Source organism: Oratosquilla oratoria, chromosome 15, assembly GCF_046742065.1.
Source record: "Oratosquilla oratoria isolate Oo_2021 chromosome 15, ASM4674206v1, whole genome shotgun sequence".
Taxonomy (NCBI): Eukaryota; Metazoa; Arthropoda; class Malacostraca; order Stomatopoda; family Squillidae; genus Oratosquilla; species Oratosquilla oratoria.
Window position 1 is genome coordinate 30,636,301 of NC_134791.1, and position 27,995 is coordinate 30,664,295.

The 27,995-nt window shown below is 38.9% G+C and overlaps 2 protein-coding genes across 3 annotated transcripts in view; one reads left to right on the plus strand and one right to left on the minus strand.

The window, feature by feature from the left end:
- NO66 (Bifunctional lysine-specific demethylase and histidyl-hydroxylase NO66) overlaps positions 1 to 11,463 on the minus strand; it is a 40,074-nt gene extending 28,611 nt beyond the window's left edge. The window contains exons 1-4 of the mRNA XM_076198729.1: positions 11,412 to 11,463; positions 6,071 to 6,142; positions 2,637 to 3,135; positions 2,433 to 2,532 (exon numbers count right to left, since the gene is read on the minus strand). Of these exons, the coding sequence (XP_076054844.1) occupies positions 2,433 to 2,532; positions 2,637 to 3,135; positions 6,071 to 6,118 (647 nt within the window). The 5' untranslated portion in view covers positions 6,119 to 6,142; positions 11,412 to 11,463. The remainder of the gene's footprint in view (positions 1 to 2,432; positions 2,533 to 2,636; positions 3,136 to 6,070; positions 6,143 to 11,411) is intronic.
- Positions 11,464 to 11,634: 171 nt separating this feature from the next.
- Positions 11,635 to 27,995, plus strand: part of mus101 (mutagen-sensitive 101) — a 53,390-nt gene continuing 37,029 nt past the window's right edge. The window contains exons 1-5 of one of the 2 annotated variants that reach the window (XM_076198731.1): positions 11,635 to 11,809; positions 15,625 to 15,743; positions 19,006 to 19,151; positions 21,983 to 22,106; positions 25,374 to 25,493. In XM_076198731.1, coding sequence (XP_076054846.1) covers positions 15,636 to 15,743; positions 19,006 to 19,151; positions 21,983 to 22,106; positions 25,374 to 25,493 — 498 coding nt within the window. In that variant the 5' untranslated portion in view covers positions 11,635 to 11,809; positions 15,625 to 15,635. The remainder of the gene's footprint in view (positions 11,810 to 15,624; positions 15,744 to 19,005; positions 19,152 to 21,982; positions 22,107 to 25,373; positions 25,494 to 27,995) is intronic. The other variant, XM_076198732.1, reaches the window with a different exon arrangement.

Below are 27,995 nucleotides of genomic sequence, written 5' to 3' on the forward strand. Positions count from 1 at the left end.
TCCACCTCTGCCTTCAGCACCTCTTTTACTAATCTTTCTTCACTCATTCTTTCCATGCATCCAAACCATCCCAATAATCTTTCATGAATCCTATCTCCCAATTCCCTTTCTACCCCCACTCTCCTCCTCACCTTCTTGTTTCTCACTCTATCCACTCTAGTAAACCCTACCATACTTCTTAGGTATTTCATCTCAAACACATTTAAACCCTTCTTCCTCTCTTATGTTCCATGTTTCTGCCCCATACAGTGCTGTTGGCACAATCACTCCTTCATACAATCTCCTCTTAGCATCCATTCCCAAATGTCTATTTCTTATTACATTTTTTAATCCCCCCAAAGCATTTATTTGCTTTTCCAAATCTATATTCTACCTTCATCTCCACTCCCTTTCCCACCACATTTGCACCCAAGTATCTAGAGCTATCCACTTCCTTTTTCCCTCAATACTCACTTCCAATTTGCTGCCATCCTCTCCCCTTGTACATCTCACCACTTCATTTTTACCCACATTATCTTCAATTTCCTTCTTTTGCACACATTCCCGATCTCCATCACTAACTTCCTTAATCCCTCCTCTGATCCTGCTACAAGCAGTGTCATCAGCAAACAACAACTGGCTTATCTTCCATTTTTTTCCCCATTTTCTTTAACCATTTCCAATCCCTGGCCCATTACCCTTGCATTTACCTCTTGCATCACCCCACCCATGTATAAATTGAACAGCCAAGGCGACATAACCCATCCCTGGCAAAGTCCCACCTTTACCTCAAACTATTCATTCTCTCCATTTCTAACTCAAACACAGGCTCCACTACTCTCGTAAAAACTCTTATAGTACAGGCTTCCCTTGATATTCAATGGTTCAATGTCCAATATTTCGTTTATACAATACTTTTGAATTTGTACGACTCACTCATTTTTCGATGTAGGTGCTTGATTATACAATCACCACACCTTAAACAAATGCACTGTAATCGCAGCACCACCCACGCACCAGCAGCCACCCATTGAAACTCCCACTCTTTATTCAGTTGTGTTTACTCCCTCAGTCCATGTATCAACCTCTGTGTTTTGTGCTACTATTTCACATTCACTTTTGCTTTTACGAGAATAATACATAATGTGATGGCTTCCAGGCAGCCTGCAACAACTACTACTGGTGAGATAAAGCCCAAAAAAACTAAGGAAGAGTTTATCATTGGAGAAAAAAACTTGAACTTATTATGTGCCACGAGGGAGGTGAAGGGGCTAACTCCATCGCCAAAATCAAGCAGTTGCCCCAATCAACTGTCTCCACAATAATCAAACAGGGAGACAGTGTAAAGCTGATGAAACAGCTACATTAATGGCAAAGATGCTGATGATGCAGAGGGAACCAATAATGGAGGAAATGGAAAGACTCTAGAGGCTGTGGACTGATGACCTGTGTCACCAAAGCAATTCTCTTTCTACCTCCCTTGTCACAATGAAAGCCCTCTTGATTTATAATGATCCACATAAGATGGGATATGAAGTTAAGGATGGGTCAACTTTCAGTGCCAATAAGGGTTGGTTCAACCATTTTAAAGACCCATAAAATCAAATTCTATTAAAACTTAACTGTTATCTGATCATTTATTATTTGATCTAGTTTTCAGGAATGTAACCCAATTGTATATTGAAGGGAAACCTGTATTCAATCTCAGTTAAAAGTTGACCCCCTAATTTGTGACCAGAAAATCCAGAATTTTTCACATACTTCCAATAAAAATCAACCCTAAATCTCTATGTGTCTTAACACATGTGCAGCCAAGTAGAGCATATCATTACATGTACAACTTGAACTACAATTTCTGACAGCCAAAATGTAGACACACTTTTCTGTTAACAAATCCAGAGAAAGCAGGAAAAACTCACTTGGGAATCACTGTGACAGAATTCTTTCTTCTCCCTACCACAGGGTACAGAGGGGAAAATGTATGCTCAAAGAACTGGTAAAGGATAGTTACATAGGAACAGCATAAAAAGGGATCGTCTTAGTACAAAAAGTAGCATCATTCCTCTTGGAGTAGAGATTTTACTCTAACATAGACAAATGATGTGTGGCTCTAGTCTGTAGAGGTGCCTTAAAACACTTTCTAAAGCATTGGCTGCATTCTACTTTGCAACCACTACTGAATGATAACATGTAGTCAATATCCCAGTACAGGTTATATACATACATATACCATAGGCTTTTTCTCCCTTACAAGGGAGGTAGCCAAAAAACAAAGGCATAAAAACCACTCTTACCCATTCCCACATACTCCACTCCCATCCACCCTCGTCCCTCCCTCCTATCTTCGCTCCTCCTGGATGATGGGTCTACAGGGTATGCACCCACCCCAAAACCCATTTGTTGCCCCTTCCTTTCACAACCACACTTCACTCACACATGAAAATAATACTTACTTGAAAAATTCCTTAGTACTCATAGGGTGAATTATCCATTCAAATGTCTCCTGACCAATTTTCTGGCTATCACTTGTGTTACCGGATTCAGCAGCTCCTTCTGTTTGTGAAGATAATTTAACTGTTACATTAAAGAAATCAAATATAAACACATTATATTTCCAACTACATTGAATTTGTCATTGGAGGATCCCAAATTTTTACCTGAATCTTCTTGTATCCCTTCAGCAAAACTAACATCCAATCCAACACAAAACTCTGATGTGCTTTGGCTGTTTGACAATGCTGTCTCAGCATCATCATTTTCTACACTACCATTTTCTAGCACCTCCTGATTATTGACAAGTTTGGCATCTTTGGCACTTGAATCATCTTCAGATGTTACATTTGATGATTTGCTAGTGTCCTTATTTTTGAATTTTTTCTTCTTGTTATTCTTTTTCTTCTTGGATGGTATTACTTCCTCCTCTTTCTCCAATACAATCTTTCTCTTTTGGGGAACTACTGCCCTCTGGGGTGTTTCATGATTTTTCCCCTTTTTCTTTTTATTCTTAACTGGTTCATTACTACAATTTTTGGCACCATTTGCATCTTCCTTTACTTGAACTTCATTTTTCACTCCATTTAACAAAACTTTAGCTTTCGATTTCTTCTTTTTCTTTTTCAATTTCTTTGCAGTTTGGATTCCAGATTCCTGTGGCTTCTGCAATAATACCAGCAAAAGAAAACCCATATATTACCAAGTAGAAAAATAAAGAATAATAACAAGAAAATACTACCATCATTACTACTAGTATTACCATGACTATTAATTGCTGTTTTGAGTTCACCAACTGCAACTTACTCCCTACAATGGGTACTGACTACGAGTATGTGAGTAAAACAAAATAAATATTTTAGGATTTTGGTGACATCTATATACATCAGTCACACAACATTCTTTTATGATTGGGTACTACTTTCCAATCAGAGTAATGTTGATTAATTTTAGGTCTAAGAAGGAAATAGGCAAGAACTGGTTTACCAAGTGATGAATGGCACAGACATAACCATGTAGTGAGAGCTGAAACAATGGGTTGTTATAAGGGAGATTAGATCATTTTAAGGACAGGGATGACATTTGGCAAGAGACATGGAACAGCCTAGTGTAGACCTTATGGTCTCTTGCAGCCTCCTCCATTCTTATATTCTTTTACTATCCCCTTTCTGAAAGGGCTGAAGATAAATGTGGGTAAAAGTAAGGTGATGAGATGTACAAGGGGAGAGAGTGACAGCAGGCTGGAGGTGAGAATTAAGGGTGAAAGACTAGAGGAAGTGGATAGTTTTAGATATTTGGGTGCAAATGTGGCAGGAAAGGGAGGAGTGGGGGTGGAGGTAGAATGTAGATTGAGAGAAGCGAGTATATGTCTTGGCGGATTGAAAAGTGTAACGAGAAATAGACATCTGGGAATGGATGCTAAGAGGAGGTTATATGAAGGAGTGATTGTATCAACAGCATTGTACGGGACAGAAACATGGAACATGAGAGAGGAAGAGAGAAGGAGCTTGAATGTGTTTGAGGTGAAATGTCTGAGAAGTATGATGGGGGTTACTAGGCTAGATAGAGTAAGAAATGAGGAGGTGAGGAGGAGAACAGGGGTGGAAAGGGAACTGGGAGATAGGGTTGATGAAAGGGTACTAGGATGTTTTGGACACATGGAAAGAATGAGTGAAGAAAGATTAGTAAAAGAAGTATGGAAGGCAGAGGTGGAAGGAGTGAATATGAGGGGGCATCCTAGGATGAGATGGATGGATGGGGTGAAAGGGGCATTACAAAAGAGAGGAATGTCTGTGGAGGAAGGACGGGAGAGGACAGAAGATAGGGGTGAATGGAGAGGGGTTGTGTATAGATGATGCTATGATGCATGAGGGGGAGTGGGTGGGGAGGTATGCGTGAGAAGAAAATTGACGCAGCCCGAAGGGTCTTCTCCTTTTGTGCATGAGGGGACAGAGAGGGGGGTCCCTGAATTTATGAAGCGGCCTTGCTGTGGATGCGCTGTGTCTTGTGACACTGCTTCTGACCCAGGGCAGTGGAGAGGATGCAGGGATGACCCGTCATTCAGGAGGTGCCAAGATAAGTGGGAGGGAGGAGGGTGGAGGGGAGTGGAATATATAGGAAATGGAATGGGTGGGAGTGGCTTCTATGCCTTTTTCTTTATGGCTACCCCCCATGTAGGGGGAAAAAGCCTTTGGTATATGTATGTATCCATGTACTAGCCCTTTCTGCATATATACCAAAAGGCCCCCCCACCCACCTTATAACGAGTGGCCACGACAAATCATATATTTACCTGATACCCATCCAAAACCATTCATTGCCCCTCCCATCTTAGCATCTTATGGATGATGGGTCATTTGTGTACCTGCCACACTGCTCAGGTGAAAGGCAATGTAACATGACACAGCACTTCTACAGCAGGAGCTGGTGTACCCACAGTGCTTCTTTATATGACAACTCCCCCCCTACCCAACCCTTATTTACTCTAGAAATTTATAGCCATATAGACATGATAACGAGAAATATTCTAAGACAAATCTATTACTGGCACCCAAAGTTCCTTACTTTGCATTTAATCCATTACCTACACTAACATTATACGAACAACCATGGAGAAAAAAATAATAAATAAATAAATCAATCTATCAATCAAATATATAAAATAGCAAAATTAAATGGCCAAATATATCCACTTGAAAAGAACTCTAAATTCTAGGCTTCACATTTGATATTCATATAATTTTCACCCCATATATAAGACGTGACAAAATCCAACAAGAAAACAAACTAACAAAAATACAACACTAGAACTGATTTTAGACAACAGAAAGAAACTCAAATAACCATCAATAAACAATTCATAGAACCACCCTCAACTATTCTTCCACAGCATGGTTCCAAATAATGAGCAAATTGAACACAAAATATACATAAATTACAGAATGAAGCACTGAGAGTATACAGATGTACCAAAACCACTGCTACTACACCTACATAGAAACCAAAATCTTCCCAACAGAACACCATATAGAAATGACAGGAACATAATTTCATGTTAGAACACTAAACACTGTTAACACTACATTTCAGAAGCACCACCAACAAAACACAATATTTAACTACACCAGCAGCAGAGTACTCAAATATCTATAACAACCACCATTATACCTCACAAAAACATACTCGGATAATGAACAAGCCCTTCAAGGAATACCATCAAACTCCACACTCAAACAACCCCTGATATAAGACCCACAGAGAAAACTTGCCCACAGCTAACAGGAACCACATTAGCATGCATGTACTCAGGACACAGTACTAACACAGAACAGGCCTGGCCAGTTTCAAACAGCCCCAGATGCAACCACAAGACACCTCATCCTACAATGTCTCACACAATATCTCTTCTCTAAGTGACTTATAGTCCCTCCTGGGCTGCTGTCATTCCCTGAAGGCCACAGGTATTTTGTAAGAGACCAAGGGCAACACACTGATTGAGTGATCTATTATCAACTATGCTTATATACTCATAAGTTTTTTGTATTTCAATATGTTGGGCTTTTGGCAAAATAAATAATGTTCAATATCCCTAAACACTTACCTGTTTTTTATAAATACCTAATGCAGACTTTGCACTGGAACCTTCCATTTCAAATTGTATGCTTATCTGTACCTGTAAAAAGAGAAAATATCATTATTAAAACTTAAATCCCAACAAATTATTGCTAAGGTACAATATATTAGTATTCAATATAAGTGGTTGATAGGGCATTGATAGACTATGTAGTGATATCAAGAAGAAGGATAGGAAGAATTCTGGACTTTCATGTTTTCAGAGGAGAGTGAGGAGTGTCAGATCATTTTACTGGTACAATGGAAATTAACCTTTTCAATACAAGTCAAATTCTAAAGCACAGCATGAGATGCCTAATGTACAATAATTCAATGATGCATCACAATACTCATGTTATAAAATATAAAGTCACTCCTGATTTACTTGTTCTCTTTTACTCCGAGTAATAATAAACACAGAAAATGCAATCAAGCCAGTTCACAAAATTCAGGGGTCAGTCGGCTACAGCTACAAAATACATATAATCATGACGCCAACACTAGCATCCTTGTAGATCCACTCACTCTTCATGATGCCTATGTAGATGTCAGTGTATAGAAGAGATTAAGAGTGGAGGAAAAGTAGAGAAGGAGAGATGGTCAGAGTTAACAAATTGAATGAGAATGAAAAGGAGAAAAATATCAGATGATGAAAAGCATGGCAGTGGGGAGGGGAAGAGGAGGTAGGAGTGGAAGAAGAATGGGTATATTTTAAGGAAGAAGTGACAGTGTGCAAAGATGGTATGTGGGAGGAGGATGGCAGGGAGTAGAAAGAAGGGTAGTGAATGGTGGGATAAATGGGTGAAGGCAGCAGTCTTGGGTCAAATACCTTAAGTGGTTTTTGTATACACCATTTCTTGTAATTGGTACAAGTTTTGTGGCTTGCTGCCGTATTCTTTCCAATCTATCAATGTCTTTAATGATATCTGGGGACTATGGCAACAGCATTTTCCAACTGTGGGTGAATCAGTGATTCATATAGTTCATAAGAGTTGGACTTTTGAAGTTAACAGATTATGTTACCAATCACAGTATTTCACTTGCTTTCTCTGAGGCACAAATACAATGCTTAGATGTTTTAAGGTCATTACTGGTAAGTGCTGTCGAGCAAACAGGTTTTGACCACAGGCAGCAGTGATACAACTCTGGTCCCTATCTTGCTGGACCATCACTAGAAGGAACCTGTCATTGGTCCCTCTTCCATTAAAAGGAATGTAGAAAGACAATGATTTTGAGATGGAGGATTAAAGATCTATGATAGATATCACATGAATGGATAGTTAGAAATGTAAAGTAAAGAATGGAGGTGGTTTGGGTATAAGGAAAGAATAAACGAAGAAAGACCAACAATGAGTGTGCAAAAAGTGGAAGATGATGATGTGAACTTGAGGAAGATTGAGAACAACAGGGATGGATGAGGTAATTCTAGAGGTCATCAGGGTTGTTATTGTCTATGACTGAATCTACTAAAACAATGGTGGCATCTAAAGGAGTCGAAGTGACTTTATTTGTTTCTGTATATGTTTTCCGATACTGTTTTCTGCCAAGAAAAATATCTAATACATTGATGTACGAGGAGTGATTAAAAAATTCGTTGCTTAAGGTACAAAAATTTACTTCATGACAAATTGATACATTAATTTTTCAAAGTAATCCCCTTGCAAGTTTACACACTTATTCCAACAGCTGTGGAGTTTACGGATCCCCTCTTCACAGAAGCTTGAGTCTTGGTCCTCCAAATACACCTTTAAGAGGATCATCCATTAGAAAATCAAACTTTTTTTGTTTGGGGTGAAAGTGGCTGAGATTTTTTCCTAGTAACTGTCTTGTCCCAGAGAAGATACCACTGAGTTTTCAAGTCATTTATGCTTATACTTTTTTATTGTTTTTTTTTTTTGTTTTTTTTCGAGGGGCAATTTTTTTTTTTAATTTTGAAACTGATTCAGAGGATAGACCTTTGATGGATATTGATTATTTTTTGTCTTTATAATGGGCTAAGATAGATGAAGAAACGGAGTCAAAATTATGTTCTGATCAGTCTGTTATGAGGGAGGAAAAAAAAAAAAAAAAAATCCAAAGTTGAAGGGAAAAAAAAATGTATATATGAAAAAATCCTACTAGTCCTTGAATGACATAAATCTGCCTCCAAATGTTCTCCCAATTATGCTGAATCCAAAAAGGATTTGCAGTTGAAAATCAGTGAAGGCGTTTTGGATATGAATCAAGTTAAATGTGCAAAAATCAAGTTTTTCAGGAATGAGCGTCATAGTTTTTTGTTCATGGCTACTGGTCCCCATTCATTATTTAGGATGTTATGGTGTTGAAAGGGTATCATAGGCACCACCCTACTCTTTATTGCCAGCTTTTGATTAATTACAGGTTTATATGATGAATCCAGTTAGTATCCACCAGGGTTATATTGCTCAGGTTCCAAGCGTGCACTTTTCCTTTTCTTGGCGCGATGCATCTTTGGCGACAGACGATCTTTATCTGCCATCCTAAGCTGTTTTATGGCAGCACTGGTTGTTGTCCCTCTTGCTGATGGCATATATGCAAGTTCATAACCAAAGATGTGGTTCAGAACTGCAACTTGAGCACAGAATTGAACTCTAGAAAATAGTACATCTCACTTACTTGAAAGACAAGCTATGAATAAGTCACGTTCACATACTGTACGACAGTACGCTAAGCAGTCAGGTCCCTGTTGCCATATCGTATGCTATTATTTATCATACAAAAGCATATTGTGGAAAATACACAGCTTCTTTTGTTAGCAAATATATGTAACAATAGAAAACATGATATGCAGTACACAGCGCACACGACCCAGCCTCACAGGGGTGGGGGTGTTACTGTATTATATTTTTTTTAGATAGTAAAAATCATGATACAACATCCATACTAGGACACAAGATAGCTAATGAGCAACACTTTTAGAGGAAATATTTTCAGAAATTCGTTTTTTTTTCTCGTGATTTTCTGATGGATGATTCACACTGTACGCTACGCAGTCAGGTCTCTTTTGCCATATCATATGCTATTATTTATCATACAAAAGCATAAATATTGTGCAAAATACGCAGCTTCTTTTGTTAGCAAATATATGTAACAACAGAAAACGTGATATGCAGTACGCAGTGCACACGACCCAGCCACAGTAGGGTGGGGGGTACTGTATTATATTTTTTTAGATAGTAAAAATCAAGATACAACATCCATACTCGGCCACGAGATAGCTAATGAGCAACACTTTTAGAGGAAATATTTTCAGAATTTTTTTTTTTTCTCTCGTGATTTTCTGATGGCATCAACAACTTCATTATCCGTGGTGAAATGTTGACAGCCGAGTGACTTTTTCATCTTGGATAATAGTTGTCTTAGGGAGCCAAATCATATGAAAAGGGTGGATGTTCAACTAGCTGGAAGCCGCAATCATGTATGGCAGCAAGAGCAATGGTGGATTTGTGCGTTGGCATGTTGTCCTGATGGAGCACCCCTAGTGACAGCTTTCCACGCCATTTTTTCTTAATTTTCTCTCGCACCTGCCTTATTAAGTGGCAAAGTATGGTCCAGTAATGGATTGACTCTTTGTCAGATAATCCACCAGTAGCACCCCCTCAGAATCCCAAAAAATGGAAGCCATCACCTTCCCTGCAGAGATCACAGACTTCGCCTTCTTTGAAGCTGGAGATCCATGATGCTTCCATTGTTTTAATTGGTCTTTCAAGTCAGGCTGGAGGTGGTGAACCCGTCTCATACATGGTCACAAACCATCAGATAAATCTTTGTGGATCAGCATAAAAAAATGGCAAGATTATTCTTTGGGACTTTGACATGTTGCATCACAGCCACTTCTAATCAGATCCAAGAAGTTTTGAGACTCATCAAGCTGAAACCTTCGTCATTTCAAGATGGTTGTGGATAATTGCATGAATATGTTCCTGGGGGATGCCCAGCTCTGTTGCAATAAAACGTTCAGTCAAATGCTGATCTGTGATCAACAGGTCATGAATTTTGTCAATGATTTCTTGAGTGGTGACAGTGGCAGGCCTTCCTTGATGAGGGCCAGATTCCAGGCTGTCCCAGCCCCATTTGAAATCCGCTCCCCATTATTTAACCAAGTTGTATGAAGGACCATTGTCTCATAGGGTAGCCACCATGTCCTCATGAGTTTCCTTTGGAGTTAAACCCCTGATGTGGAGGTACTGAGTGACTGCCCGATGACCAATTTTGTCCATTTTCTTTACAATTAACAATACCTTACTGTCCCAAATCAATTATATGTAAAACAAAAAAATATTAAGTTAAAGGCTTGAAAATTCTTATACCGGCTTATGAAAGATTAGATTTTGTATGAAAAAAGCTTCAAGTCTGTATCTCGTGTCCTTCTACCATAGGTCACGAATTTTTCAGTCACCCCTCATATTATAATTTACAAAATTAATATTTAATTTTCTAATGCTTACCACATAGGTGTGTACCTCTAAAAAAATACCAATTGTTCACTTCAACACTTGTGTTATCCTGAACACATCAACCAATCATCAATGCATGATCATGATGATGATGAATGACAGCAGAAAGAGTGTTTTGAACCAATCATTCCCATCGTTTTCAAGATGCCCCAAGAACGTCCCCTTGATTTAAGATAAGCAACAAGAACTTCAAGGGTCATGACCTAAAACTGTCCTAGCCAAAACACTGGATAACCTCTGTAAAGGGGAACTGGTTTAATGTGTAGGAAACTGACCACTGATGAAATATATTATACTTGTCCCGAGTATGCAGCAACTCAACTGTACCACATCGAGGTACTTTATCTTACATCCTCTTATATGACACGTTAGGCAATTGCCTTTAAATACTACATACTAGTGCCAACACTTATATATATTGGTGATAGTGTTTAACAAGTACTTCAAAATTACGTTACAATGAAATGCAAATTCTTCGCAACCCATGTGTCTGTGAACACATACCAAGTTTATTTTTGAATACCTGGAATTAGAAAATAATTAAACATCTGGTCGAAGGTTGTATGAGAATTGTTCATGCATTTCATGTTGAACTCGTACACGAAATTGATTTGCCAATTCGAAACGGATTCATGTGGTGTAATTTGTATTTGGGTTCTGTCGTCTGCTTATAACGTTACTGTTGTATTCTTGAATCTCAATCTGACAATCCCTGTTTGCCTACTCGATGAGTCAGATTATTGTGAATAACTGAAGATAACGAACTTGAATGATTGGATCTACATGCTGATGATTCGTCCACTGAGCACGATCGTTTTTCGTTTAGATAGGTTCTAAAATATATATATTACCTACGTTGGAGACTGTCTTTCGCACGTTTTTTCTTGAGCGGTACTTGTCCTTTGTAGTACATTTTTCGAATTTTGAAAATAAAAATATATGGGTAATATATTTTATATAAGATAAATATTATATTTTCAGTAAATAATTTTGTTATACAATAGTTCTAAAATATTATATTACCACACATTTAGGATTTTGTATTTATACATCTTTCATAAGTAATATTATTCCCGCTTCAGCATTAAAGTCAAAGTACAACGTATGAATAATATAAATTTTGTTTCACAGAAACAGGGTGTTGTACAGTTCTTTTAAATAATATTGACTATTGAAAACCCTACGCCAATATCAGCTTTGTAACTGCAAGTCCTATGTTATTGAGTAACGGCAAATGGTTATGTGATAATCAGGTAAGTAAAGTTATCTGGGATCCAAAGAACTAGTTGTTTACTTGGAGGTGTGTCAAGTCTTTCTGTTGAAGATTTATGTCTCCCTCATACAAGGATATAAATATATATGTTTATATATCCATTTCAAGCGGGACTTATTAATTTGTTTTTATGCCACGGTCAGAATTCACTTAACTTGTTTCATAGTTTACATTCGTACACAATTTTCAGTTCTAGATGATTAGATCAGCATTCAGACTTCAGTACTAGCAATGTTTTTTTTACACTTGGTCTTGTGTCATTGTTGACTTTCTGTAATGTCTTAAGGTAGTCAAGAGTACTTTGAATAGTGTTGTGGCAATATTATAATATTCAGATACTAAATTTTCTAAAACCAAAATGTGCAAAAATAAACACATGATCATGATGATGATGATGCTGGAAACCATTATTATATTATACCATACAATCCCATCTGTAGTTATAGATTCACAGATGATCATGATGTATCCCAGACTTGCCTTTTGCTTTTGCAACCTTTGAGATATTTAACTCCTTTGGTAGCTAGGTCAACATGAAAATGGAATTCCTGATATTTGAGCTGAAGTAGTTCTCATGGGATGCAAAAAGTCGCTATGAGTATAATCATAATGCAATTTGAATTATCCATCTAGCTGTCCTAGTTCTCGAGATATTGCATTTTGAATGGAATTAAATCGGGCCTATTTTGTCCGAGGGAATCGGGCCGAAACGTGCGGTCTGACTAATCGCCGATCAAACGTAAACAATGACGGTTTTAACTGACAAGCACAATTTTATATAAAAATCTAGCATATGGTTGCATTATTTGACCTATTTTCTTTAAGATGTGTGATTTCCATGTAATTTGATCATAGAATTACGTTTTTATCCTCTGCAAAATTACCCACCACAGCTACGAATACCGTCAAATTACATGAAAATCACACATTTTAAAGAAAATAGTTTGAATAATTCAACTATATGCAAGCTATTACACTAATAACACAATAGTAACAAACTTAATAGTGTAGTTTGATCCATACCACCAGTGATCATAGATAGCGGGCAGGACAAATCGTAGCTGTGGTCCGTAATATTACGGAGGATAAAAACGTAACTTCTCTTTGATCAAATTACATGAAAATCACACATTTTAAAGAAAATAGTTCAAATAATTCAACTATAAGTCTATTACACTAATAACATAATAGTAAGAAACTTAATAGAGTGAAGTTTGATCCATACCACCAGTGATAGATAAGATGGCGGGATGGATGTTGACGTTGTTATCCGATAATCCGACCCGATAGAAAAAAAAAAATTAAACAACCGATTTCTCAGCTCTACCGTAACACGCTGCCTTTATTTTGGTATTAGAATAATCCGCGAGACTAGTAGTTTTCGTTTATTTTGGTTAGTTGCCAGTTTTCTGAATTTATTTAGCTCATTTTTTACGCTGAAACATAAACCAATTTTCGATTTACTGCTGAATGCAAGCCGCCATGTTTATCTTTTGTTTTTATGTACCAACACGTAACTGATGATGTAATTGTTTGAAATTTACTACGATCGTAGTAAATACACTCGCATAACATTTGTATGAATGAAATTTCCGGCGGTATGTAAATTTGGCCGTGTGCATGGCGTGCGCATAAAATGACGCGCTATTGTGCTCGTCATCGACGATGGCGCCTCTGGTGGTGTTTGACCTACCTACCTACCTTTGGGGACTCCATTGTAGTGTTTTTCTTACCAAATATTTGATTGTTTTGGATTCCTGTATGCTGCCAGCTAAGATTTTTTTTAACTTGTCATTGTAACTGTTGGAGTGTTGTAGATGCCTGCAATCTTTTTTAATAGTATGTGTTTGGGAACCATGTTTAATGCCTTTATGTTTGCTATCACTATAACAGTTCTTTTTGGTGGTTTTCTTTTGACATCCCACAGTACTTGTATGATATTTGTGAAAAGTGTGCTGCTGGACTGGCCCTCCTTGAACCCATGTGTCTCTACTCTCTAGGAAGGGAGCACTGCTCTTGTTTTCCAATTATCATAATGTTTTTTATCATAAATGTATGGTTCCAGCTTATACTATATTATGTAGACTATTCATGCCACTTTTTCTCTAATTATCATACCTCATGTTTTTATTTATGGGTATGAGGTTTTCAGTTTCTTTGTGGCTTTATCTCGTATCTTTTAAGATATTTTCCTACATTCTGGTGTCATGTCTCAAGAAGTGTACTGAAAGGGATATGGGCTGGTGAAGGCTAGGAACCTCACCTTCCATTTAGTCTTAGATTTAAGAAGGAAATAGGCAAGAACTCCACTATGTTCTGTGATAAATGATTTGATTCTTTTGATGGATGATGGAAAGTGTGGTCTTCTGATCTTTTTGGACTTCAGTGTTCCTAATGATACTGTGGTGCATAATTTGTTAGTGGAAGATCTGAAAAATATTGATGTTGAAGGTGAGACACTGGAGCTTATGAAGGACTACATTGAAAGGAGAACCTATTGTGTACAGATAGGAAATTCCTTGTCTGGAATCCAGAATCTATCAAGAGGGGGTTCCACAAGGTAGTGTACTGGGTCCAATTCTTTTTTGTATCTATACAATTGAACTATCACATATACTAAAGAGACATGGAGTAAGTTTTAAGCTATTTGCTAATGATAATCAGTTTTATTTAATATTCATTAATGTTGATGACACAGAAAGCTAAGAGAGATTATGATGGACATTAAGGAATGGATGGATTTGAAACAATTAAAATTGAATGAGGATGAAATGGAATGTGTGTTGAAAAAAAGAGATGGAGTAGGTTGGAGGATATTCAAAGTCTAAATATCGGAGGAAATGAGATTGATGTAAGTCAGCAAAGGGTTTAGGAGTGTTGATAGATAGAAACCTATCCATGAAAGAACAAATAGACAAAATTGTTAGGATGGCAGGCTATCATTCAAGAAATATTGCATTTGTAAAATATATTAGCTGACTAGAGTACCAGCTAAGGAAATTACAGTGTATCATAAACAGGGCTGCTAGATTGATAAAAGGTGTGGTAAGGCATGACAGAATTACACCTGTACTGATACAGCTTCTTTGGCTTCCTATTAAAGCCAGAATTATATTTGATATTTGTGTCATGGTATATTAGACAATTAGATATGGAAAACCAGATTACCTAAGGCAAATACAGGAAGATCATCTACCTGGATCAGCTATATCACTTAGAAGTAGTGATGATCCTTTTATGCTGATTGAACTAAGATGTAATCTTCAATTGGGATTTATGGCCTTCAGGACATCTGCCCCAAGGCTATTTAATTGACCTCCCAAGAAAAAATTGAAAATGTACCTAATCAGTGATTGTTACACTCAAGACTTGCAAATTAGTGAGTTTTATAAAGTGTAATAAATTACCAGAATGATGATATAAGGGGTGATTCCCAGAGCGTCAAAAAGACGGAGCGGGAGTCGAGAATAAACACACTAAAGTAAAGTAAATAAAAGTAAGAACTGGTTTACCAATAGAACTGTTAATGAATAGAAAAGACTTAGTAACCATATAGTGAGAGCTGAAACTATTGGTTGTTTTAAGACAAGGTAAGTTAACTTTATGAATGGGGATGATAGGTAGTAATGGATATAGAACTCCCTAGTGTAGGCCTTATGGTCTCTTACAGCTCCTTCATTCTTATATTTTTATGTCATTATTATACCATATGTGTTCAATGGAAGTATATTTTTCATTGTTGTATTTGGCCTGTTAGTAAGCAGTTTGGCATAAATGTAACTTTTGATTTTCCAGGTATTTAGAAAATGGAAGCAAGTGTTTGTTCCCAAGATGTAAATGTCAAACTCTATTTTGTTATTCCTGCTGGATTGAAGGAAAATGAGTGCTCTAACATCCAGATCTGTACATACCAGGTAAGTTAGTAGTGAAAACCCTTTACAAGAATATCTGATTAACAATGGACATTTTTGCATTATGTTGTCCTGTGGCATAAACATTAGAGACTTTCTCTGTATTACTTATCTTCAAGCCTCTGAACACTGTTCCCTCTGCCTAGGAGTACAGTTACATTGGGCTGATACTGTTTGAGGACTGGACTGTATTTCTTCATCAAACTTATGACTTTTCCAGTTTCTTTAGTCAAGGATGCAAACTGACATCAGCTCCCCACTTACAAGCCTATGAAATAGAAATAGACCTATGTGCTCAGAACATTAGGTGCATCATATACATGTACTTTATATAAGTTGAGAGGGAAACAAGAGGGTGGGTGGAAGTGTGTGTATGCCCTGACTGGCTACCTCCCTTATAAGAGGGAAAAAGCCTGTGGTGTATAGCTGGATCATATAAATCACACTAAACTGTGCATCCACAATCTACTCCCCCATGATTAAGATCATAGTGGAGAATATACAGTACAAATTAAGGGTTTTAGAAATAATATTGGTCTGTCAGTCCATCACTCCAGGTCTATTGCAGGAGATCTACAGTTCCCAGGTAACCAGCTACGGTCACTGGGCAGACCCATAAGTTACTGAAGGAAGTGATGGTGTTGTTGAGGGATTGTTAGTGTGGGGTGTTGTAGGATGAGGTGTTCAGTGTCCTTATGTGGTGGTTGTGTCTAGTGACTGAGAGCACCCCTATGGACCATAGTCACATATTCATCAATATAAGTGTTATCCTCATACACTTATCATTACTATTCCTGTATGTGAGTAAAATATGTACTCATAAAGTAATGATACATTTGTATTGTTGTTGTTGTCCCTTCTTTATGCTACACCCTTAAACACATTCCTTACCACTTGTATAATTCTACCTTTTCTTTCTCTGATTCCCACTGTGATAGGGTGGGAAAATGCCATCTTACAAATTATACAAAATAAAGCATTAAGAATAACAACAGGATGCACCAAACTACCCCAATAGAACACCTACACACAGAAATCAAAATCATCCCCATAGAATATCATATGAAAATGATAACATAGTAGTATGCAAAAGCCCTCAACTCTACTTACCACATTACACCACAAAGTGCAACCATTTGAAAATAAGACTACACCAACAGCATACTGCTCAAATATCCACTACCACCTACCATCTGCATCATACACTATATTTGCACTCTGGTCTCAAAACACATTCAAGACTGACCACCAAATGCTCTACTACAGCATGCCCCTCCAAACATTAGCTCCACAGAAAAATTCCTCCCAAAAGAAGTAAGAACCACATTAGCACAACTGTGTTCAGGTCACCATCTAGCACTGCAACAGTACCAGCACCAAATAGGCCTAGCCACAGAAACCAGCTGCCCCATGTATAACTGTCACAAAAAAATAAAAAAGCACTGAGCACTTAATCTTACACTACCCCACTGTAGCCAAAACCAGACATCAACGTAATATTTCTTCCTTGAGTGCCCTATGGACCAATCTAGTGGTTGTTGTCTGTGACCTGGGAGCTGTGGGTTTCCTGCAAGAAAGATGTAAGGCAGGTGTCACCAAACTACGGCCTACTGCCACACTGTACATATATGTGTGCATATGTATATGTGCAATAAAAACACTAGGAACGTGTGTTTTATAAATGCAAGGTAACCACTTTAGAAAATAATCAAACAGAGCAGAGTGATTTTGTATATTATGTCTTCAGTGTAAATTACAAAGAAAGAGGGTACAGCAAACATAATATAGTATGACAAGAGCATAAGGAACCACACTAGGAGAGGTGGTGGACGAATTGTCCGGGCGTTGATCACACATCCAGCATTCATACATTTGGTAATTATTGGCTATTTTCTTGCAAATATAATTATCTATCTTATACAATCCTATGTTAAAGTTAAAGTTTTTATCATTTGTAAATTTAATCAGACAACTTTCAATTAAATTTCTTTCGACAATTATTGTTGAAAGTAATCACTCTAGCATTTTCCCAGTTGATAGGGGGATTAAAAGTGCTTAAATGTTTAAAAATGGCACTTGACTCATTCCTGTCTTTGACACATTTCTTGTGTTGTTTCATTCTAACAGAAAGATCTTTTGCTGTTTGGCCGATATAGACTTTATCGCATATTTTGCAAGGAATTTTGTACACAGCCTTTTTGGCTATTTTTAGAATTATTAATTAGATATTGTTTGATTGTGTTATTGTTTCTGAAGGCTACATTGATATTAGAATTCTTGAGTGATTTAGGAACAATAGTTAAGTTTTCTTGGTAAGGTAAAACTACTAGGTTATTATGGTCTTTGGGTTTGTTAGGCTGAGAATTGTAATAAGTTTTCCTTGAAATAGTGTAACAAACATCTATCCTAGTGTAGTTCCTTATGCTCTTGTCATACTATATTATGTTTGCTGTACCCTCTTTCTTTGTAATTTACACTGAAGATGTAATATACGAAAGCGCTCTGCTCCGTTTGTTTATTTCCTAAAGTGGTTACCTTACATATGTATATATATTATATTATATTATATTATTTTTTCTAATTATTATTTTTCTCAAACTTTTGTAGAATATTCAATGTGTACTAAACAAAATTTTTATGCAGCCTTCATTTGTCATTCTCTCAGTTATCTGGCCCACTGACCTAAAGCAACAGGTTGATTGATTGATTTTTAATTCTGCAGCTAGATCAAGTTTTACTGACTGGAATCCTACAGGCCCACAGCAACCAGTAGTAATATTTGAGACCTCCTATAGATCTTACAGGGAGGAAATATATGATTGTTGCCTACATTGTCTAAATATAAGATGGTTTCTCAGCCACTAGCTTACAGTAGGATGAAGAGGAGGCAGCATTTTTCAGTCAAAAACTATTATTGATTACTTTTGCCTTCTGCTGTCCTCCGTCATCTCCTTTTCCATGTGTATGACCACCTCTTCAGTGTGATAATATCTCCAAAGGTAGAAGTACTTCTTTTCACTAACAAAATACTTATATTCACCATATGGTAGCTTTCCATATGTTATGAATTGGAGGAAATCCAAAGTTGATAGTGAGGGATACTGTTTCTAATCCAGTGGCTGAGTGTCAAAGTGAGGGTGTTAATGGGTTTTGAAAATAGACAGCAGGATGATGATTATCACATTCATCTTGCAGATACACATTAGTGGCCCCATAAGAACATATATCCAGCCAAATAAGTGTCTTTATATTATATATTTTACAGGCCTGTAAGGAGAATGGGTTTGATACCGTGTGGGTCTCGGCATCAGAAATCTATAATCTGGAACCAGTCAAGCAGGATATATTTGTGTGTGATCCCTTTGAAGGAGAGGCTTTCACTTATCTTTCATCGAAAAAATTTAAGAGTGTGTAAGTATTCATTGCCTCAGGTTGTATTGTATCTGCATTCTATATAAAGGTTAAGATCCTACTAAAGGAAATTTAACTTCAAAGGCTTCTTTATAATGGCATTAGAACCATGTCATTATTAGTCTTAACAGAGCTGAGCATACACATAACAAGCCCAGTGAATTGTAAACAACCAAGGTATTTCTCTCTCTCAAAATATATCAATGGGCTTATTAGGAGAGTAATGGTGTTGTATTGGAATTATAAAAAGGTAAAGGGGGCATTGGGAAAGAGGGAAATGTCTGTTGAAGAAGGATGGGAGAGGACAGAAGATAGGGGTGAATGGAGAATGGTTGTCCATGCATGATGCTGTGATGCATGAGGGGGAGTGGGTGGGGGATGGGGGGTGAGGGAGTATGTATGAAAAATAAATAGACGCTGCCCGAAGGGATTTCTCCCCGTCTTCTCCTTTTCTACATGAAGGGATGGAGGGGGGTGGGGGTCGCAGAATTAATGAGGCGGCCTTGCTGTGGATGTGCTGTGTCTTGTGGGCAGTGAACAAGATGCAGGGATGACCCATCATCCAGGAGGTGCCAAGATGAGAGGGAGGGTAGAGGGGAGTGGAGTATGTAGGGAATGGAATGGGTGAGAGTGGTTCCTATGCCATTGTTTTTTGGCTACCTCCCATGTAAGGGGAAAGAAAGCCTTTGGTATATGTATGTAAAAAAAATCTGTATCTGGTTTGTGTGTGTATATATTTCCTCTCCACATCCAGGAGCCAAGATAAGAGGGAGGGGAGTAGATGGGAGTAGAGTATGTGGGGATGGAATGGATGGGAGTGGATTTTATGCCTTTGTTTTTTGGCTACCTCCCTTGTAAGGGTGAAAAGCCTTTGGTGTATGAATGTATGTACAATAGCATGAAGTCCATATAACTGTTGCCTTGAGTTTCATGAAATGGAAAACCCACAGTGGCTGCCTTTGACCATCTCATAAATCTCTCTGGGAAGAAACTGAACTATTATCTGTTAGATTATGTATTGGTGAATTGTCAGTCACAAGTGAAAGGAGGAGGAAAGTAATTACTAATTGTCAAATCTCCATGTGTAAAAAGATGTAAGAAATGCAGTTAAAGTTGATAAAGAGAGATTTTGGGCTGAGTCTGGAGACTGGGTAATCCCTCGGGGTTGTACCTCCTGATGGTGGTAACATATTTTGAAAATAAGCTTGAATTGCTTTGATCATGATAAGATAATGTAGAGCAGGGGTTCTCAAACTTTTTTGGCTGCGACTCCCTACAAATTACTTCGATAGAGTCGCAACCCACTTCCCCAAAAACAACGAATTTCTGACAATCACTATAACGCATTTCCCTGTCTCCGTGTATCTGCTTGCCTGTCTATATATGTATATATGCATGTAGCCTATGTACATGCGCACGTATGTATGTATATATGCATGTACGTATATAAGCTTGTATGGATCTCGATCTCGATTGCGACCCCTCAAAATTATTTCGCGACCCCTCTGGGGGTTGGGACCCCCAGTTTGAGAACCTCTGATGTAGAGTAGATGCCTGCAAATTGTTTGTGAATTAGTGGTGCCAGTAGTGATAGCTAGGCAAAAGGCTGATGGATGGGGTTAACAAAATGCAGAGGTAATTATCAAATTATCTGGTGATAGACCCATTCTTGACTATGCGGTACAGTTTTGGTCTCCATCCTGTAGAATGGATAATTCACTAGAATCAGTACAGAGGAGAATGACCAAAATGATACATGGGCACCAGAAATTTACCTTACAAGGACAGGCTTAGGTACCTTAATTTACGCTCTGGAAAGATGCAGATTGCGGGGTGATCAAATAGAGGTGTTCAAGTGGATTGGGGGCTTTAACAAGGTGATGCAGGCAAGGTCATCATGTTAAGACAACAGGGAAGGACTCACAGTAATGGATTTGAATTGGACAAAATTATATTAAAAGAAATAGGCCAGAACTGGTTTACCAGTAGAGTGTTCAATGAATGTAATAGACTTAGTAACCATGTAGTGAGTGCTGAAACTATCATTTATTTTAACCTCTTCACTCCGGGGCACATCGCACGTCTGGCAGCATTAGCTGCCCGACGTGTGATGTTGCATCATAATAATCACATTATAAAAAATAAAGTCAGTGCTCAATCGTTCGTTCTCTTTCACCTGTAAATTTTGATGACCATAGAAAATATGATGAAGCCAGTTTAGAAAGAATGGAGGTTACGTAGGTACGACTACAATAAATATAATCAAGATGCTGATGTCGGCATCATCGAGTACCCACTTGCTCCTCATGACACCTACGTAGGCGTCACCATATGGAAGTGGTTAAGAGAAGGCTAGATAACTTTATGGATGAGGATGATAGGTAGTAATGGACTTGGAACTGTCTAGTGTAGTCCTTATGGTGTCTTGCAGTCTCTTTCATTCTTATGTTCTTATGAGCTCTTAGTGTGTGTGAAACAATTAGGAATGTGCACAGGTGGCAGAGGGTTGGAGATAAATGTATAGACTAAGTTAACAACCTTTTATATATAAGAAGTTTGCACCAGGGATAAATTATCAGTATTGCTGAGGAAGAAACGAGGTGCAGTTTTCTCTTGTGATGTTAGCAAGAATGGACAAGTGTGCTGAGAGTGACTGGGCCAGGATGTTCCTCTCCCATACATTGGGAGAGGAACATTGTGGGTAATAATTGATTGGCCACCCCCATTATAAGGATGAAATTGTTTTTTGACATATAAAAAAGGAGAGAGAGGGGCGCCATTTAAAATGGAAGACGTTCTTAGCTGAAATCTTTTAATTTATCATTGTTCAGCAGGATTCTGGGTCCACGATGTCTCTTGACGTGTCTGCACCGAAAGGAATCTGTCCCAGATCTACCATTTCCACTTCACAATACTGCCATGAAGGGACTCATCATCACCTCTACAGGCTTTCAGGTGAGGACAAATTATTTTATCTTAATTGTATGTTTTGGTGTTGGTATCCACCTGCCAAACATAACTTTGAACAGTTGTAATCACATGATTTAGACATCAGAAAGAAACACTGATTACATACATACCTATACCAAGGCTTTTTCCCCCTTACAAGGGAGGTAGCCAAAAAGGAAAAGGCATAAAACATTCCCACCCATTCCATCCCTGAATACACTCCACGCCCCTCCACCCTCCCTCTCATCTTAGCACCTCCTGGATGATGGGTCATCTCTGCACCTTGTCCACTGCCCTGGGTCAGAAGCAGTGTCGCAAGACACAGCACATCCACAGCAAGGCCGCTTCTTTAAATCGGCGACCCCCCCTCTCCGTCCCCCCATGCACAATGGAGAAGATGGGGAGAAATCCCTTCGGGCTGCGTCAAAATTTGCTCACACATACTACCTCACCCCCCCCCCATCCCCTGCCCATTCCACCTCATGCATCACAACATCATCCATATACAACCATTCTCCATTCACCCCTGTCTTCTGTCCTCTCCCGTCCTTCCTCAACAGACATTCCCCTCTTCCCCAAAACCCCCTTCACCCCATCCATCCACCTCATCCTAGGATGTCCCTTCATGCTCACTCCCTCCACATCTGCCTTCCATACCTATTTTACTAGTCTTTCTTCACTCATTCCATGTGTCCAAACCATCCTAATACTCTTTCATCATCCCTATCTCCCAACCCCTTTTCCACCCCTGTTCTTCTCCTCACCTCCTCATTTCTCACTCTATCCAGCCTAGTAACCACCATCATACTTCTCAGACACCTCATCTCAAACACATTCAAACTCCTTCTCTCTTCCTCTCTCATGTTCCATGTTTCTTCCCCATACAGTGCTGTTGGCACAATCACTCCTTCATATAGTCTCCTCTTACCATCCATTCCCAAATGTCTATTCCTCATTACACTTTTTAGTCTACTAAGGCATTTACTCGCTTCTCTCAATCTACATTCTACCTCCACCTTTACTCCACCTTTTCCTGCCACATTTGCACCCAGGTATCTAAAACTATCCACTTCCTCCAGTCGCTCTCCCTTAATGCTCACTTCCAGACTACTGCCACTTTCACCCCTTGTACATCTCGTTACCTTACTTTTACCCACATTTATCTTCAGCTTTCTTCTATCACACACTCTCCTAAACTCTGTCACCAACTTCCTCAATCCCTCCTCCGATCCTGCCACAAGTGCAGTGTCGTCTGCAAACAACAGCTGGCTCACCTCCCACTTTTCTCCATTTTCTTTAACCATCTCCAATCTGTGACCTACTACCCTTGCATTTACCTCTCGCACTACCCCATCCATGTATAAGTTGAACAGCCAGGGCAACACAACGAATCCTTGACGAAGTCCCACCTTTACCTCGAACCACTCTCCATTTCTAATCCTGACACAAGCTCTACTACTCTCATAAAAACTCTTGACAGCTCCTAGAAGCTTTCCTCCTATCCCGTATATCCACAAAACCTCCCACAGTGCCTTTCTGTCTACCCTGTCCTAAGCCTTTTCCAGGTCCATAAAGGCCCAAAAAACATTATTCCTCTTTCCTATAGCTTTCTCACATATCTGTCTTACCACAAAAATCTGATCTACACAACCTCTACCTGTCCTAATTCCACACTGTTCCTCACCAATTACTCCCTCTGTTCCTCTCCTAATCCTCTCAATCAAGATCCTCCCATAAGCCTTGCCAACTACACTTAACTAGCTAATCCCTCTGAAACTACTACATTCACACTTGTCCCCTTTTCCCTTGTAAAGTGGAACTATACAGGCACTCCTTCAGTCCTCCGGCACTCTACCCTCTCTCCAGCAAACATTAAATAATCTCACCAGCCAGTCCACCATCACTGTACCTCCTTTTTTTTTAGACATTCTGCATGGCATCCATCCAGACCAGGTGCCTTACCTGCTTTCATCATCTTAACACTATATAAAAGCAGGTTATAGGAATCTCTCTTTACTATGCATCTACAGCATTGTATGTAGTGCTAAAGAAAATAGATAAAGACAACTTCCAAATAAACCTTTAAGTATAACTGGCTACTATAAAACAAGAAGGGAGATACAGTAATAGTGGACTGGCTAGTTTAATATGTGTCTAAGAGAGGGTACAGTGCCAAAGAACTTAACCTCTTTGTTATGATGAATCGCAAGTGAGTGTACAAGGATGCTGGTGTCAGCGTCTTGATTATATTGATTTTGTAGTTGTAACTGAGTGATCCCTGAATTCTGAGAACTGGTTTGATCATGTTTTCTGTTTATTATTACTCGGAGTGACTTCATATATTAGAATAGTTCCACTTTACAAGGGTAAAGGGAGGGGACAAATGTGAGTAGTGCTTTTAGAGGGATCAGTTTGTTGAGTGTAGTTGGGAAGGGTTTTAAGTGAGAGGATTAGGAGAGGAACAGGGAGTAATTGGTGAGGAACAGTGTGGGTTTAGGAAAGGTAAGGGTTGCATGGATCAGATTTTTGTAGTAAGATATGTGAAAAAACTTTAGGAAAGGTTAAGGATGTTTTTTGGGACTATGGACTTGGAAAAGGCTTATGATAGGGTATACAAGAAATCATTGTGGGAGGTTTTGCAGATATATGGGATTGGGGGAAAACTATTAAGAGCAGTCAAGAGTGTTGATGAGAGAAGTAGAGCCTGTGTTAGAATTAGAAACTGAGAGAATAAGTGGTTTGAGGTAAAGGTAGGACTGTGTCTGGGATGTGTCATGTCACCATGGCTGTGTGTACATGGATGGGGTGGTGCGGGAGGTAAATGAAAGGATAGTGGGCAGGTGTTTTGAAATGGTTAAAGAAACTGGAGAAAAGTGGGAGGTGAACCAGTTGTTTGCTGGTGACACTGCACTTGTGACAGGATCAGAGGGGGATTAAGGGAGTTAGTGATGCATTATGGGAAGGTATGCAGCAAGAGAAAGTTGATGGTAAATGTGGGTAAAAGGTAATGAGATGTACAAGGGAGAGGGCGGCAGTGAGTTGGAGATAAGTCTGAATGGAAAGAGGGTGGAGGAAGTGGATATTTTTAGGCAGTGGGCTGGATACAGAAATGACCCATCATCCATGAGGACCTGAGAGGTAAGGAAAGGGTGGTGGATGGGAATGAAATGAGTTGGAGTTGGTATATGCCATTTGATTTGGCTTCCTCCCTGGTAAGGTGGAAATCCCCTTGGCATATAGATAGACATATAGACTTCTTATTTGTTATTACAGAAGGAGCAAAAGGAAGAGATACAGCAGAAAGTAGAGAGGATGGCTGGTATCTACTCAAATGTCTTTCATGAGGGTGTTACCCATCTTGTGGCTGACTCGGTTGGCTCCAACAAATATAAAGTAAGTATTTTTATTTTTTACTTTATTTTTAATATATATATACATATATATATATATATATATGTATGTATGTATATGTATATATATCGAGTGAATGTTCAGACACATTGGTAAGATAAATTAAATATCCCACTATCGGAGAAAATATATTTGAAGATACGTATATTGCAATCACTAACTGTGATGCTCTTCAGCATGGTTTAACAGAGGATGGGTTAACTTAAATATACTAAGAGATGCATAAAGGGGAAGTAAGAATACTATTGTGTGGTCTGATTGAGCCCAAATTGTGATGATCCCAAGGTCAAACTGACCTCTGGTCAAATGTTTGCTCGACAGGAGGTACGTTCAGCTGTGGGGCGGACAACTTTATGTATAATATTGTTGATGGCCAAACTGGTAATGGAATCAGGGGCATTGTCCTTTTGAAGTATTAAGATTAAGTAGTTTGATCAAGGAGGACTGAACACAAAAAACAGTCCCATTAACATTGCACAAACATGTACAACAAACAGAAGAAAAATTGTTGATCCCTCCCTGATCAAACAACTACTTAATTTTAATACTTCAAAAGCTCTGGGTTGAGTCATGTGGCTGGGTTGCGCGAGTGTGTCCCATGGGACCACTTGCAGGTTAGTGAGGTTGTGGGACGGCCAGAGAAGAGATGATGACGGGAATGAAGACCACTCCTAATACTATCCTTCAACTTGTTAATGTTTCCTGTATGTTTTCACATAGTAGTGGAGTTCCAGGAAAGAATCATAGTGGAGAGTTGATGGTAGAGATGTGTCTAGAAAGAGAGTTGATGATAGCAAATACAGTGTTTCTGAAGAAAGTCAAACAAAAGTACACATGGGAAAGGGTGGTAGAGCATTAATGGACTCTGTAATGGTAGATAGGAGTAGAATAGGAAGAGTTAAGGATTACGTGTGCTAAGGGTGTGGGGATTACCAGATCATTTTTTTGTGGAAGGTAAGTTAAGAGTGGAGGATAGATGGAGAAAGAGGAAAAGGACAAAAGGTAGGGAGGTGCTTAGAGTGAACTCTTTACATGAAAAGGAGAAGGAGTACAAGAAGAAGCTGAGAGAGTAGTGGGAGGGAGTGAAGGATAGAGTAGAACTAGGAGTGGAGGGGGAATGGGGATGGTTCGAGGAGGGAGTCACAAGGTATGCAAAGATGGTGTGTGGAACAAGAAGGACAGTATGAAATAGAAGGAAGGGTAGTGAATGGTGGGATGAGGAAACAAAGAAGGTTGTAGAAGAGAAGAAGCGAGCTTTCACAGATGGGTTACAAAATAGGACGAGGAGTCATATGAGAGGTACAAAGGAAAGAAAAGAGAAGTAAAGCACAAGGTAAAGGAGGCAAAGAGGAGAACAGATGTGAAATGGGGTAAGAGTATGACAGAAAATTTTGAAAGTAATAAAAAGATGTTTTGGAAAGAAATTACGAAAGGAAGAGGAGGCGAATCAAGTAGAGAAGAAAAGGCAAAAGGTGCTGATGGAGAGATGATAATGGAAGAGAAGGCAGTAAGGAAAATGGGCAGAGAATTTTAGGGAGTTGTTAAATGTGAAAGAGGATAGGGAGGGAAAGATAGTTGCAGTGGGAAGTGCTAAGAAAATGACTGATGAGTGAAGAAAATGGAGGAGAAATAAAGAAGGATGAAGTGAAAGCTGTTGTTAAGATGATGAGAGCAGGAAAGGCACCTGGTCTGGATGGATGCCATGGAAAATGTCAAAAAAAAGGAGGTACAGTGATGGTGGACTGGCTGGTGAGGTTATTTAATGTTTGCTGTAGAGAGGGTGGAGTGCCAGAGGACTAGAGGAGTGCCTGTATAGTTCCACTTTACAAGGGAAAAGGGGACAAGTGTGAGTGTAGTAGTTTCAGAGGGATTAACTTGTTAAGTGCATTGGGAAGGCTTATGGGAGGATCTTGATTGAGATGATTAGGAGAGGAACAGTGTGGATTTAGGACGGGTAGAGGTTGTGTAGATCAGATTTTTGTGGTAAGACAGATGTGTGAGAAAGCTATAGGAAAAAGTAATTATGTTTTTGGGCTTTTATGGATCTGGAAAAGGCTTATGACAGGGTAGACAGGAAGGCACTGTGGGAGGTTTTGCAGATATACGGGATAGGAGGAAAGCTTCTAGGAGCTTTCGAGTTTTTACGAGAGTTGTAGAGCATGTGTCAGAATTAGAAATGGAGAGAGTGAGTGGTTCAAGGTAAAGATGGGACTTCGTCAGGGGTGTGTTATGTCGCCCTGGATGTTCAACTTATACATGGATGGGGTGGTGTAAGAAGTAAATGCAAGGGTGGTGGGTCAGGGATTGAAGATGTTTAAAGAAAATGGAGAAAAGTGGGAGGTGAGCCAGCTGTTGTTTGCGGACGACACTGCACTTGTAGCAGGATCAGAGGAGGGATTGAAGAAGGTAACAGGGTTTAGGAGAGTGTGTGAATGAAGATAAATGTGGGTAAAAGTAAATGTGATGAGATGTACAAGGAGTGAA